Genomic DNA, 15,000 nt, shown 5'->3' with positions numbered 1-15,000 from the left:
TAAAAGTATAAACAAGAATGAATACCTCACAATGTATTTATCCGAAATATGTGTTTCTGTTGTGCATCGTGCGTAATTCTGACAAATGAAAAAAAAGATAATTCCCAACATTTGTTAATCAAGTCTATAAATAATTTCTATGTGATCTCCCTTTTCTTATTTTTTTTTCATTAATGTTGTTCAGTTAAACGTCTACGAAACTATTTTTTTTCTATATATCACTCCGAAGGAAATACCATGGTTTTATTTATCACGTAGTTATTCCTTTCACGCTCCCTGAATTAAGTAATCTAATATTATCTTTAAATAAATGTGTAATCTAATATTATCTTTAAATAAATGTGTAACTGAATAATCATTCAGATGACCATGTGACGGCTGGTCTGCCAATTTTGATATTTATTATGGTCAACGAAATGAGGTATTATAAAGCTTGAAAATAATTATGGCATATTTATACAACGAAACTATTCAATAGAATTTACGCTCTGAAGGGTGGGTGTTGTGACTGATTGTCTTTTAAAATAACATTAAATAATTATTTCGTGATTCCTCAAGGAAATAAAATGCAAAGAATACAGTCATACGAGTTACAACAACCATTCCCTCCTCCTCTCTCTCCCTCTCGTTTTCTTCCCCCTCTCTTCTCCCCTTTCGCCCTTTTTCATCTTTATTCTCTTCACTACTGTAGTGGCGTCCAGAGTGAGCGAGCAGCATTTCCCAGTGACCAATCACCATACCCGTTGGATTTCGTCTTGCTGACCCCCATCAAGTTCAGGATTGTGAGGCGCCTGCAGGTCTGGGCAAGGTGTTCCAGGCAGCGCCATTTCCAGAGTTTCTTTAGTGAGGGGAGCCCTACCTCTGTCGCAAGACGTTTCCCCTATTTTGCTTGTGTTTTATCACAGGTTTTGGGTTGTACTCTCAGTCTTCGTGAAAGTTGCGTGAAAGTTTTGATGGATCTTGTTTTCTAATGTGTAACTTCACATACAGTTCAGGTGATGCGTGGATTCCCCATACATTTAGCATTTTCCACTCGCCTTGGTCTGTTTCTAGACAGGTCATATGCTCTTCTCTTTCTCCCTTTAGGCATTTTCCCCAATTATATTTTTTCCAGGGAACGGAGAGCACGATTGCACAATACTGCGATTGAAGGAATGCACATGGGATTTTGGATTACTTGTTCCTCCTATTTATATATCATGCTTGTCTACATTTCCTTACTTATTTATCCTATCCCAGTTTGGGTCAATTTTCGTTATTAGTCTGGGTGAGCTTACCTCATTTTTGACACCGGATATCGATAAAACACATCCATTTAAAACACTTCTTCTCAGTACGTTATCTCCGCAAAGGAAAAATAACGGAGATAATCTCCTAATTGATCTCGTAATCCTGCGTTTTTTTTTTTTATGGCGAATGTTGATGTTTCTGGTGCCACGCGCCACTGTGGGGATTGGGAGGGGTGTGGGGGGACCCGCTGTATGGGTGGAGAGTGTAGTGTTTGAGAGAAATTCATGAAAATCAGTTTCGCTATGGATGCCATTTGCAACGGGTATGTCCTCACCAACATGGCAACAAAGCAATTTTGCAAGGGAAACGACCCTCCAGTTCTCATGAATTTGACTCTTGACGAATTTCGATTTTGTTTCTTTCCTCGTCTGCCTAGTTCTTTGGCTAATATATTTCAAATGAATAACTGAGAAGTAATCAATGACACAGCTGCATATAAGACGAATGCCTTATGCAAAATAGCAAATTCTAATCCCTCAAATGCAATAAACTAGGGTCACACCTTTTCAGGCAAATCAGGACTATTATTTATTATTATTATTATTATTATTATTATTATTATTATTATTATTATTATTATTATTACTATTATTATTATTATCATTATCATTATTATTATTATTATTATTATTATCATTATTATTATTATTATTATTATTTTGCTGGATATATCTTTGAGAGATTGCTTTGCGAAGCTGGAATCAAAAAAGGGTATTGCCACTACATTAATGGCAAGGCAAACTCGGTACAGCAGTGACTGATTAGCAACGGTAAACAGGTGCATCTGTACTGTGGGCAAATAATACGTCACCAAGACTACTTTCATCGTTGCAGAAATGATCCTATTTTTACCCACAATTGGTGAATTTATAATATTTCTTTTCATAAATACCGAATCACCATACTTGTTATTTATTTTTTCTTTTTTATAGTAAGTTTCCAGAAATAGAGTATCATATCGGAAAAAGACGACATCTGTAGTCTTGAAGTAAAATCCTATATAATATGATGCAACTTTAATCATGTAAGCTCATTAATTAAAATACATGAAGCATAAACTCAATCATCTTTGAAAGACAGTATCGTTTGAGATTCCTAAGGAAATAAACTGTATTTATGTATTATGCATATATATATATATATATATATATATATATATATATATATATATATATATAGAGAGAGAGAGAGAGAGAGAGAGAGAGAGAGAGAGAGAGAGAGAGATAGAGAGAAAGAGAGAGATAGAAGGTGAGAGAGTTTACAAAGATGACCGCGCAATCCTTTTGATCTCTACCATACGCACTACAGTGAAAACAGTCCTATTAAAGTCGACGTAAACTTTCCTTGACATCTATTGTTTTAACACAGGGGAGGAATGCCTGCTCCCGCTGTTGAGCAAAGGAGGGAGATGGGGAGTGTGGTGGCGCTGTTGGTGAAGGTCGAGGTGACGGTGAAGGTGGAGAGGACAATCGACCAGACAGTGACAGCGGCTCGTGGTTGGCGATCGGGTTCTGTTTTAGCGTCGGTTCCCGGATACATCGAGCTGGCTAAGGTCAGACTGAAGAAAAAAAAATGTTTTTAATTGATGCCTTTAACTGATGTTTTGAGGCTGTGGTTAGGGAGTTTACTGTGACATTGTAGTTATTGTTGACTGTGAAGCTAATTCTAAAACGATGGATGAATCAGATCGCCATAATGTTGTCAAGTTATACCATGGGGAATTGATAGCTGGATTACAGGGACGACATAAATGCGTCAATGTACAGCCATGTTCTCTAGTATCCTTGCTGTAAACGTATCCAGTGTAAAGCGACATATTAAAGTATGAAAACAACAACACATACCCGGAACCGGGGTTGGAAACGTATTTCATTGCTGCCCGTCTGCAAGCAATGGTCGGAACGTTGCCGGAGATGCATGTGTAAGGCACCGTGGTGGTGGTCGTGGTGATGGTGAAGTCCATCCTGGTGGAGCGGGTGACGATGAAACGTTCCTTCGCCTCGTCGCGAGCTGGCGGAGGGGGTGGGGGCGTTGTAAATAGCGAGGAAAAATAAATAAAACTAAATTAATATATGCAGGCAATCTGACGGTTGCAAATAAGAGAAAAAACTAAGATAAATTAATAAATAGACGAAGAAAAAAATAAGAGAAAAAAATTGAGACAAATGAATAAATAGATAAAGAAAGAAGAATATATGCAGTAATAGGGGGGGGGGTACAAATAACGAATAAAAAGAAACAAAAAGAAGGTATACAGATAATGATTTATCATTTTACTGGATAACATGTACTGCAATTAAAGGGGTGGGGGTGAGTTCATGATATGCAGTATGAAAGATCTATAGATATGATAGTACGTAGACGTAATGGATGAAATGAATATACAGATAAAAAGTTGATAAGTTAATGTACGCACCTTCATCCTCGTGAGATCAGCTGCTGCATATTAGAAAAGTTAATCCCCTTTCCAGAAGAATACGTTAATAGATATATATAGCGTAAGTGATAAGCAGAAAATGAGCTAATTAATCAATGAGTAGAAATGAATGTACGATTCAATATGCTTTGGACGGTTGCTAAGTACTTGTGTGTTAATGTGGTTATAGAAGGGAAAGAAAGTGAGGGAAATGTATTTTTTTTAGTTTATTTTAAAGGAGAGATAGAAGTATATATGAAGACTTATGATACGGAAAGCTATCAGATGATATTAAATGTGTGTGACATTCCTTTTTTTATTTACTTTTACATGCAGCACCAAAGTCCGACCTTATTAGTGAAATCAATGTAACGTTATTTCTATTGTCGAAGCTATAGGCATAAAACCCAAATTTAGATAATTCGTAAGCAAAACCTACTGTATAGTTAATTGCAGCTGTGATGCTGATTAAAGAGAATGGTGCAAAGCTGAAACAGGGAGAAAAATGCGTTTATCACATATTGACTAATAGTTACAAAAGGAAGGAGAAACGAGTAACAATAGCAGCTTTTTCAGTACGTACCATGACAAAAACAGCCAATCCCTAACAATACGCAGAAAACGGTCCAGTTCATCCTAGGAAAACAATACTAGAGTTAGGTCGAAAACAAATTCATTATCTGTGTTTCTGTCTGCCTCTCTTTATCTGTCTGTGTCTATGTCTGTCTCTGTCTCTCTCTCTTATTCATTCTCTCTTTCCCTATACGAATATATATATATATATATATATATATATATATATATATATATATATATATATATATATATATATATATATACATACATATATATATATATATATATATATATATATATATATATATATATATATATATATATATACACAAATACTTTTCTCTCTCTCTTTACACACACACATACGTACTACTACTGCATCCGGTAGTACGATTCTAGTCCTGTATGGAGCCACCTCTCAGCCACTATTGCTCACACCTGTCAGGGTCCCATCTATGGGATGATTAGAAATAAGGGTAAAGGGAATTCTTTAGCTTTGGCTGGCAGCCCTTCTAGAGACGGTGTCTCAATAAAAACACTGTCAGGGAAGGCAATGGGAAACCACCTTGACTGATCTTTCCCTTGTATTTATGGCAGACATCTCTGGAAATGGCCATCAGTCCCGTGGAAATACTGGGGATGATAAGTGAATTAACAGAGAATAAAGGTCTGTGTGATCTCCAATGCTAAGAACTATCTTTATTCCTCACAGGGTCAATCTTTCCGAGCGACATGTTTAGGCATCCCCGACTATATGATCCATGAAACTACTTGGGTGTTTTATACTCATTTTTTCTTACTATATTAGCTCTAATCCTTTGACATTTATTCGTTTATTGAAAACAGGAAGCAGGAAGCAGGTGAACATGTATTTTACTAGGTATTCAGGTAATTGCTGTATTCAGATTGTGCCTGAATTTCTGCATGTCCCTTTTACCAAGCAATAGTCAAGCCTCTCCAGCCAATAGCAAAGGCAGTGCATCTCAAGACGGTGGACATGCCATTGTCTATACAGCAGAGATAAAGTGCTCTTCCTTTGTCTTTCAGGAACCGTTGTCACTTTATTGCAAGATTTAAGTTTATGCTAATGTTTAGACTTGAGACTAGCTTCTTGATATCTCGGAGGGCGACAATCTAATGAAGGTTATTTTTACTTCAAGAGACATTAAGGCAGAGACGATACATCCAATGCAATTAAAGGTAAATAGTGAAAATAAAAGAGAGTCTGTAGTCCAATATTAGTCAAAAATTCACTTCACCTAACAATATATGACTTGCAAAAAAGAAACAAAGACAGAGCGAATGGAAAATTACCTTGTGTACTGTTCACTGCCTTCGCTGACGACTGCGAGGAAACACTCGCCATGCTGTGTGACTTTGCCTACCTATATACGCTGAATATGTTTCCTCTTGTGAACTCCAGACATTTCTCGAGACTTATCCTGAAACGGACAGAGGAAATAAAGGAATTATCAACATTGAAGGTGAATCATCTAGATTCAAAGAATTAACCCGTTTTGCATATCTCACACAGCAAGTTTCATCCTTCATTTTTCTTATTCTTAAGTAATGTAATATATATATATATATATATATATATATATATATATATATATATATATATATATATATTTATATATATATATATATATATATATATATATATATATATATATATATATATATACACACACACAGAATGTTAACGAATATATCAAGGTTTCCTTACGTGAGGTCGCACCATTGCACAGGCTTTTTTCCTCTCTCCTACTAAACTTTTTTTTCCTTCTTTCTCTAGTCTATCATTTCCGTCAATATTATTTTTCTTCTATTTCTTAATCTACGTATTGATTACTTTACCTATTTTTACATATTCTTTCTATGAGTTCAGGTAAGGAACATTTTTAAAGATGTCTTTTAGTTTTATGTATTATTGTACATAATGATAATAATAATAATAATAATGATAATAATAATAATGATGATAGTAACAATAGTAGCAGTAGTAGTAGCAATAATTATAATAATAATAATAATAATGATAATTATAATAATAATAATAATAATAATGAAATAATAACAATAACAATGAAAATAATAATAATAATAATGATAATATCAAAGATGATTATGATGATAACGATAATGATAAAAATAACAATGACAATTCTCTTTCTCTGTCTCTCTCTTTTTTTCTCTCTCTCTGTTTTTTCTCCCTCTCTTTCTCTTTGTCTTTTTTTTTAATTCTCATTCTTACCCTTTCTACATCTGCCACAATAAATACGGTTCATTTTATTAGTTCTAACAAAAGGCAACTCGCAGACTAAAAAAAAAAAAAAAAAAAAAAAAAAAAAAAAAAAAAAAAAAAAAAAAAAAATCCTCACATTTCTTATTTATGTCTTTAATTGGTTTCCACGTGATCCCCATTTTTATTCATTAATGTCTTTCGGTAAACTTACACGATTCTTATTCTTGTATATTTCACTCATAAAAAAATGCCATGTTTTTATTTATCCCGAAATGATTTCTTCCACGCCGCCTGAATTAACTAATCTCATATCATCTATAAGGAAATGCGTAACTGAATAATTATTCAGATGACCATGTGGAAACTGGTCTGCCAGTTTTGACAAATTTTCATAGCTCAGGAATTCTTGTGGTCTGCAATGAGGCGTAATGCTTGAATGGTTGAATATTTCTACATTGAAAATATTCATTGGTGTTTATGCTGTGACAGATTGGTGTGCTTTCAGAAGAACACTAAATCATAACTTTCGTGGAATGCAAATATAGTAATACCCTCTTCCTCTCTCTCCCTTTTCTCTTCTTCCTTCCTCTCTCTGTCTCACTCTTCGCCCCTTTCCCCCTTTTTCTCTTCATTCTCTTGACCAGAGTGAGCGAGCAGCATTTCCCAGTGACCAAGCACCACACCCGTCGGATTTCTTCTAGCTGACTCTCATGTTCAGGATTGTGAGGCGCTTGTAGGTGTGGACAAGGTGTTCCAGGCAGCGAATGGCCAGAGTTTCCCTCGTGATTTGAGCCTACCTTTGTTGCAAGACGTTTCCCCTCTTTTGTTTTTGTCTTGTTTTACTCCACGTTCTTGGTCTGCGTGAAAGTTTTGATTCCCGATATATTTAGCATTTTCCTCTCCTATGTCTGCTTCTGAACTAGTCATATTCCCTTCCCTTTCTCCCTTTAGGCATTTTCCACAATTACCATTGTTTGTGTTCTTTCCATACTTATAATTCCTATGCCAATTTGTCCCTTGGGAATTGTCAAATACTGAAGTTCTTATCACATTCTTACAGGGAACAAACATACATTTCCTCCAGTTCTCGATGTGGTTACTTTCTTCGTGTGCCTAGTTCTCCGATTTCTATATATGTTCAATGAATCGCAAAGAAGTGATCCAGGACGCATCACACAGTTGCATATAAGACGAATTTAATCTTTGAAATGCAATATACTATGGTCACACCTTTTTAGGCAAAGCAGGAATATCCATATTTTCTTGGTGGATGTTTCTCTGTCTGAGAGATTGCTTTGCGAAGCTGGAATCAAAAAAGGGCATTGCCACTGCATTAATGGCAAGGCAAACTTGGTACAGCAGTGACTGATTAGCAACGGTAAACAGGTGCATCTGTACAGTGGGCAAATAATACGTCACCGAGACTACTTTCATCGTTGCAGAAATGATCCTATTTTTACCCACAATTGGTGAATTTATAATATTTCTTTTCATAAATACCGAATCACCATACTTGTTATTTTTTTTCTTTTTTATAGTAAGTTTCCAGAAATAGAGTATCATATCGGAAAAAGACGACATCTGTAGTTTTGAAGTAAAATCCTATATAATATGATGCAACTTTAATCATGTAAGCTCATTAATTAAAATACATGAAGCATAAACTCAATCATCTTTGAAAGACAGTATCGTTTGAGATCCCTAAGGAAATAAACTGTATTTATGTATTATGCATATATATATATATATATATATATATATATATATATATATATATATATATATATATATATATATATATATAGAGAGAGAGAGAGAGAGAGAGAGAGAGAGAGAGAGAGAGAGGGAGAGGGAGAGATAGAGAGAAAGAGAGAGAGATAGAAGGTGAGAGAGTTTACAAAGATGACCGCGCAATCCTTTTGATCTCTACCATACGCACTACAGTGAAAACAGTCCTATTAAAGTCGACGTAAACTTTCCTTGACATCTATTGTTTTAACACGGGGGAGGAAGGGCTGTTCCCGTTGTTGAGCAAAGAAGGGAGACAGGGATTGTGGTGGCGCTGTTGGTGAAGGTCGAGGTGACGGTGAAGGTGGAGAAGACAGTCGACCAGACAGTGACAGCGGCTCGTGGTTGGCGATCGGGTTCTGTTTTAGCGTCGGTTCCCGGATACATCGAGCTGGCTAAGGTCAGACTGAAGAAAAAAAAAAGTTTTTAATTGATGCCTTTAACTGATGTTTTGAGGCTGTGGTTAGGGAGTTTACTGTGACATTGTAGTTATTGTTGACTGTGAAGCTAATTCTAAAACGATGGATGAATCAGATCGCCATAATGTTGTCAAGTTATACCATGGGGAATTGATAGCTGGATTACAGGGACGACATAAATGCGTCAATGTACAGCCATGTTCTCTAGTATCCTTGCTGTAAACGTATCCAGTGTAAAGCGACATATTAAAGTATGAAAACAACAATAATAACAACACATACCCGGAACCGGGGTTGGAAATGTATTTCATTGCTGCCCGTCTGCAAGCAATGGGCGGAAGGTTACCGGAGATGCATGAGTAAGGCACCGTGGTGGTGGTCGTGGCGAGGCTGAAGTCCGTCCTGGTGGAGCGGGTGACGATGAAACGTTCCTTCGCCTCGTCGCGAGCTGGCGGAGGGGGTGGGGGCGTTGTAAATAGCGAGGAAAAATAAATAAAACTAAATTAATATATGCAGGCAATCTGACGGTTGCAAATAAGAGAAAAAACTAAGATAAATTAATAAATAGACGAAGAAAAAAATAAGAAAAAAAAATTGAGACAAATGAATAAATAAAGAAAGAAAGAAGAAGAATATATGCAGTAATGGGGGGGGGGGGGTACAAATAACGAATAAAAAGAAACAAAAAGAAGGTATACAGATAATGATTTATCATTTTACTGGATAACATGTACTGCAATTAAAGGGGTGGGGGTGAGTTCATGATATGCAGTATGAAAGATCTATAGATATGATAGTACGTAGACGTAATGGATGAAATGAATATACAGATAAAAAGTTGATAAGTTAATGTACGCACCTTCATCCTCGTGAGATCAGCTGCTGCATATTAGAAAAGTTAATCCCCTTTCCAGAAGAATACGTTAATAGATATATATAGCGTAAGTGATAAGCAGAAAATGAGCTAATTAATCAATGAGTAGAAATGAATGTACGATTCAATATGCTTTGGACGGTTGCTAAGTACTTGTGTGTTAATGTGGTTATAGAAGGGAAAGAAACTGGAGGGAAATGTATTTTTTTTAGTTTATTTTAAAGGAGAGATAGAAGTATATATGAAGACTTATGATACGGAAAGCTATCAGATGATATTAAATGTGTGTGACATTCCTTTTTGTATTTACTTTTACATGCAGCACCAAAGTCCGACCTTATTAGTGAAATCAATGTAACGTTATTTCTATTGTCGAAGCTATAGGCATAAAACCCAAATTTAGATAATTCGTAAGCAAAACCTACTGTATAGTTAACTGCAGCTGTGATGCTGATTAAAGAGAATGGTGCAAAGCTGAAAGAGGGAGAAAAATACGTTTATCACATATTGACCAATAGTTACAAAAGGAAGGAGAAACGAGTAACAATAGCTGCTTTTTCAGTACGTACCATGACAAAAACAGCCAATCCCTAACAATACGCAGAAAACGGTCCAGTTCATCCTAGGAAAACAATACTAGAGTTAGGTCAAAAACAAGTTCATTATCTGTGTTTCTGTCTGCTCTCTTTATCTGTCTGTGTCTATGTCTGTCTCTGTCTCTCTCTCTCTTTTCATTCTCTCTTTCCCTATACGAATATATATATATACATACATATATATATATATATATATATATATATATATATATATATATATATATATAAACACAAATACTTCTCTTTCTCTCTCTCTCTCTCTCTTTACACACACACATACGTACTACTACTGCATCCGGTAGTACGATTCTAGTCCTGTATGGAGCCACCTCTCAGCCACTATTGCTCACACCTGTCAGGGTCCCATCTATGGGATGAATAGAAATAAGGGTAGAGGGAATTCTTTAGCTTTGGCTGGCAGCCCTTCTAGAGACGGTCTCAATAAAAACACTGTCATGGAAGGCAACGGGAAACCACCTTGACTGATCTTTCCCTTGTATTTATGGCAGACATCTCTGGAAATGGCCATCAGTCCCGTGGAAATACTGGGGATGATAAGTGAATTAACAAAGAATAAAGGTCTGTGTGATCTCCAATGCTAAGAACTATCTTTATTCCTCACAGGGTCAATCTTTCCGAGCGACATGTTTAGGCATCCCCGACTATATGATCCATGAAACTACTTGGGTGTTTTATACTCATTTTTTCTTACTATATTAGAAATAATCCTTTGACATTTATTTGTTTATTGAAAACTGGAAGCAGGTGAATATGTATTTTACTAGGTATTCAGGCAATTGCTGTATTCAGATTGTGCCTGAATTTCTGCATGTCCCTTTTACCAAGCAATAGTCAAGCCTCTCCAGCCAATAGCAAAGGCAGTGCATCTCAAGACGGTGGACATGCCATTGTCTATACAGCAGAGATAAAGTGCTCTTCCTTTGTCTTTCAGGAACCGTTGTCACTTTATTGCAAGATTTAAGTTTATGCTAATGTTTAGACTTGAGACTAGCTTCTTGATATCTCGGAGGGCGACAATCTAATGAAGGTTATTTTTACTTCAAGAGACATTAAGGCAGAGGCGACACATCCAATACAATTAAAAGTAAATATTGAAAATAAAAGAGAGTCTGTAGTCCAATATTAGACAAAAATTCACTTCACCTAACAATATATGACTTGCAAAAAAGAAACAAAGACAGAGCGAATGGAATATTACCTTGTGTACTGTTCACTGTCTTCGCTGACGACTGCGAGGAAACACTCGCCATGCTGTGTGACTTTGCCCACCTATATACTCTGAATATGTTTCCTCTTGTGAACTCCAGACATTTCTCGAGACTTATCCTGAAACGGACAGAGGAAATAAAGGAATTATCAACATTGAAGGTGAATCATCTAGATTCAAAGAATTAACCCGTTTTGCATATCTCACACAGCAAGTTTCATCCTTCATTTTTCTTATTCTTAAGTAATGATATATATATATATATATATATATATATATATATATATATATATATATATATATATATATGTATATATATATATTATATATATATATATATATATATATATATATATATATATATATATATATATATATACATACACAGAATGTTAACGAATATATCAAGGTTTCCTTACGTGAGGTCGCACCATTGCACAGGCTTTTTTCCTCTCTCCTATTAAGAATTTTTTTTTTCCTTCTTTCTCTAGTCTACCATTTCCGTCAATATTATTTTTCTTCTATTTCTTAATCTACGTATTGATTACTTTACCTATTTTTACATATTATTTCTATGAGTTCAGGTAAGGCACATTTTTAAAGATGTCTTTTAGTTTTATGTATTATTGTACATAATGATAATAATAATAATAATAATGATAATAATAATAATGATGATAGTAACAATAGTAGCAGTAGTAGTAGCAATAATAATAATAACAATAATAATAATAATAATAATAATAATAATAATAATAATAATAATAATGAAATAATAACAATAACAATGAAAATAATGATAATAATAATAATGATAATATCAAATATGATTATGATGATAACGATAATGATAAAAATAACAATGACAATTCTCTTTCTCTGTCTCTCTCTTTTTTTCTCTCTCTGTTTTTTCTCCCTCTCTTTCTCTTTGTCTTTTTTTTTTCTCTTTTTTGCTAAAAACCCAGAGATTATAAGGTTTTATTAGTTTTAAAGGTATGAAGGAGAATTAATATCTTCACGATACAAGAGATGTATTTAGCCGGTTTCGAAATACGTGTTTCTGATGAGGATGCCTTTGAAATAAACAAAGTTCTTGTATTGTGAAGATATTAATTCTCATTCTTACCCTTTCTACATCCGCCACAATAAATACGGTTCATTTTATTAGTTTGACGTGTGTATCGTATGTAGTTCTAACAAATGGCAACTCGCAGACTAAAAAAAAGAAAAGAAAAAGAAGAAAAAAAAAGATAACTCCTCACATTTGTTAATTATGTCTTTAATTGGTTTCCACGTGATCCCCATTTTTATTCATTAATGTCTTTCGGTAAACTTACACGATTCTTATTCTTGTATATTTCACTCATAAGAAAATGCCATGTTTTTATTTATCCCGTAATGATTCCTTCCACGCCGCCTGAATTAACTAATCTCATAGCATCTATAAGGAAATGCGAAACTGAATAATTATTCAGATGACCATGTGGAAACTGGTCAGCCAGTTTTGACAAATTTACATAGCTCAGGAATTCTTGTGGTCTGCAATGAGGCGTAATGCTTGAATGGTTGAATATTTCTACATTGAAAATATTCATTGGTGTTTATGCTGTGACAGATTGGTGTGCTTTCAGAAGAACACTAAATCATAACTTTCGTGGAATGCAAATATAGTCATACCCTCTTCCTCTCTCTCCCTCTTCTCTTCTTCCTTCCTCTCTCTGTCTCACTCTTCGCCCCTTTCCCCCTTTTTCTCTTCATTCTCTTGACCAGAGTGAGCGAGCAGCATTTCCCAGTGACCAAGCACCACACCCGTCGGATTTCTTCTAGCTGACTCTCATGTTCAGGATTGTGAGGCGCTTGTAGGTGTGGACAAGGTGTTCCAGGCAGCGAATGGCCAGAGTTTCCCTCGTGATTTGAGCCTACCTTTGTTGCAAGACGTTTCCCCTCTTTTGTTTTTGTCTTGTTTTAATCCACGTTTTGGGTTCTACTCTTTTGGTCTGCGTGAAAGTTTTGATTCCCGATATATTTAGCATTTTCCTCTCCTATGTCTGTTTCTGAACTAGTCATATTCCCTTCCCTTTCTCCCTTTAGGCATTTTCCACAATTACCATTGTTTGTGTTCTTTCCATACTTATAATTCCTATGCCAATTTGTCCCTTGGGAATTGTCAAATACTGAAGTTCTTATCACATTCTTACAGGGAACAAACATACATTTCCTCCAGTTCTCGATGTGGTTACTTTCTTCGTGTGCCTAGTTCTCCGATTTCTATATATGTTCAATGAATCGCAAAGAAGTGATCCAGGACGCATCACACAGCTGCATATAAGACGAATTTAATCTTTGAAATGCAATATACTATGGTCACACCTTTTCAGGCAAAGCAGGAATATCCATATTTTTTTGGTGGATGTTTCATTGTCACTGCATTTAGGGCAAGACAAACTCGTTACAGCAGTGACTGATTAGCACCGTTAAACAGGTGCATCTGCACCGTGGGCAAATAATACGTCATCGAGACTACTTTAATCATAGCAGAAATGACGCTATTTCTACCCATAATTGGTGCATTTGTAATATCTCTTTTCATAAATACCGATTCAGCATACATGTTTATTTTTTTTTTTTATTCGAAGATTTTCCAGAAATATATCGTTATGGAAAATGTCACAAAGACACGAAGAAAAATCCCATAGAATATGATTCAACTTTAATTATATAAGCTCATAAATTAAAATACATAAAGCATAAACTTAAACAGTTTTTGAAGGACAGACAGTATCGCCTGAGGTTGCCAAGGAAATCAACAAAATGTATTTATGTGTTTATGTGCATATACATAGAGAGTTTAAAAAGAAGACCGAGCAATCCTTTTTGATGTTCCACACGCACTACAGTGAAAACTTATCGGCGTCGAAACAAAAGTTTCATTGAAATCCACTGTTTACAAATCAGGCCTTAACAAATCGGGTGAACAATTGACCCCGTTGTTGAGCAGAAGAGGAGGATGGGGAGTGTGGTGGCGCTGTTGGTGGAGGTCGAGGTGACGGTGAAGGTGGAGGAGACATTCGACCAGACAGTGACAGCGGCTCGTGGTTGGCGATCGTGTTCTGTTTTAGCGTGGGTTCGCGGATCCATCGAGCTATCGATGCCTTTAATTGACGCCTTTAACTGATGTTTTGAGGCTGTGGTTAGGGAGTTTACTGTGTCATTGCAGTTATTGTTGACTGTGAAGCTAATTCTAAAACGATGGATGAATCAGATCGACATAATGTTTTCACTTCTACCATGCGAAATGGATAGTTGGATGACAGGGACGACATAAATGCGTCAATATACATTTTTGTGCCCTAGTATCCTTGCTATAAACGCGAAGTAAAAGAATAAAACCAAGAAATTAAATAAGTATGAAAAACACGACAATAAGAAAGCGTATGGAAACAACACATATTCGGAATCGGCGTTGGGAACGGGACTAAATGCCACCCGTGCGAAGCGCCTCCTGCAAACAATGGTTGGAGATGCATGTGTAAGGCACCGTGGTGGTGGACGTGATGATGAAGTC

The 15,000-nt window shown here is 35.7% G+C and overlaps 3 protein-coding genes across 4 annotated transcripts in view; all 3 read right to left on the bottom strand.

Moving 5' to 3' along the window:
• Positions 1–2,493: 2,493 nt before the first annotated feature.
• LOC119573226 lies at positions 2,494–6,262 on the bottom strand. 2 transcript variants are annotated; one of them, XM_037920346.1, is made up of 5 exons: positions 6,012–6,258; positions 5,597–5,724; positions 4,290–4,342; positions 3,135–3,300; positions 2,494–2,848 (listed from the first exon to the last, which is right to left on the bottom strand). In XM_037920346.1, exons 3-5 carry the CDS (start codon positions 4,339–4,341, stop codon positions 2,650–2,652), a joined length of 417 nt encoding a protein of 138 aa, XP_037776274.1. In that variant the 5' UTR covers position 4,342; positions 5,597–5,724; positions 6,012–6,258; the 3' UTR covers positions 2,494–2,649. The 2 variants fall into 2 exon arrangements, with proteins under 2 accessions (XP_037776274.1, XP_037776275.1); XM_037920347.1 differs by lacking the exon at positions 4,290–4,342 and having other exon boundaries at positions 6,012–6,262.
• Positions 6,263–8,350: 2,088 nt separating this feature from the next.
• The window catches only part of LOC119573225, a 22,054-nt gene continuing 15,404 nt past the window's right edge, over positions 8,351–15,000 (bottom strand). The window contains exons 2-5 of the mRNA XM_037920345.1: positions 11,427–11,554; positions 10,181–10,233; positions 9,020–9,185; positions 8,351–8,724 (exon numbers count right to left, since the gene is read on the bottom strand). Coding sequence (XP_037776273.1) covers positions 8,526–8,724; positions 9,020–9,185; positions 10,181–10,232 — 417 coding nt within the window. The 5' untranslated portion in view covers position 10,233; positions 11,427–11,554 and the 3' untranslated portion in view covers positions 8,351–8,525. The remainder of the gene's footprint in view (positions 8,725–9,019; positions 9,186–10,180; positions 10,234–11,426; positions 11,555–15,000) is intronic.
• Positions 14,131–15,000, bottom strand: part of LOC119573565 — a 10,668-nt gene continuing 9,798 nt past the window's right edge. Inside the window, exons 5-6 of the mRNA XM_037920776.1 lie at positions 14,912–15,000; positions 14,131–14,691 (exon numbers count right to left, since the gene is read on the bottom strand). The exon at positions 14,912–15,000 is cut by the window's right edge and continues 50 nt beyond it. Of these exons, the coding sequence (XP_037776704.1) occupies positions 14,394–14,691; positions 14,912–15,000 (387 nt within the window). The 3' untranslated portion in view covers positions 14,131–14,393. The remainder of the gene's footprint in view (positions 14,692–14,911) is intronic.

Source organism: Penaeus monodon, chromosome 5 (assembly GCF_015228065.2).
Source record: "Penaeus monodon isolate SGIC_2016 chromosome 5, NSTDA_Pmon_1, whole genome shotgun sequence".
NCBI lineage: Eukaryota > Metazoa > Arthropoda > Malacostraca > Decapoda > Penaeidae > Penaeus > Penaeus monodon.
This window is presented reverse-complemented; position numbering and strand designations above follow the sequence as displayed.

What these genes read in the sequence shown, in the direction of transcription:
- LOC119573226 (XM_037920347.1), bottom strand. Translation starts at nt 5,648, where the DNA reads ATGGCGAGTGTTTCCTCGCAGTCGTCAGCGAAGGCAGTGAACAGTACA. An exon ending in GGCAGTGAACAGTACACAAG is followed by an intron (nt 3,301 to 5,596) that starts GTAATTTTCCAT and finishes CCCCTCCGCCAG; the next exon opens with CTCGCGACGAGGCGAAGGAA. An exon ending in GTTTCCAACCCCGGTTCCGG is followed by an intron (nt 2,849 to 3,134) that starts GTATGTGTTGTT and finishes TTTTTTCTTCAG; the next exon opens with TCTGACCTTAGCCAGCTCGA.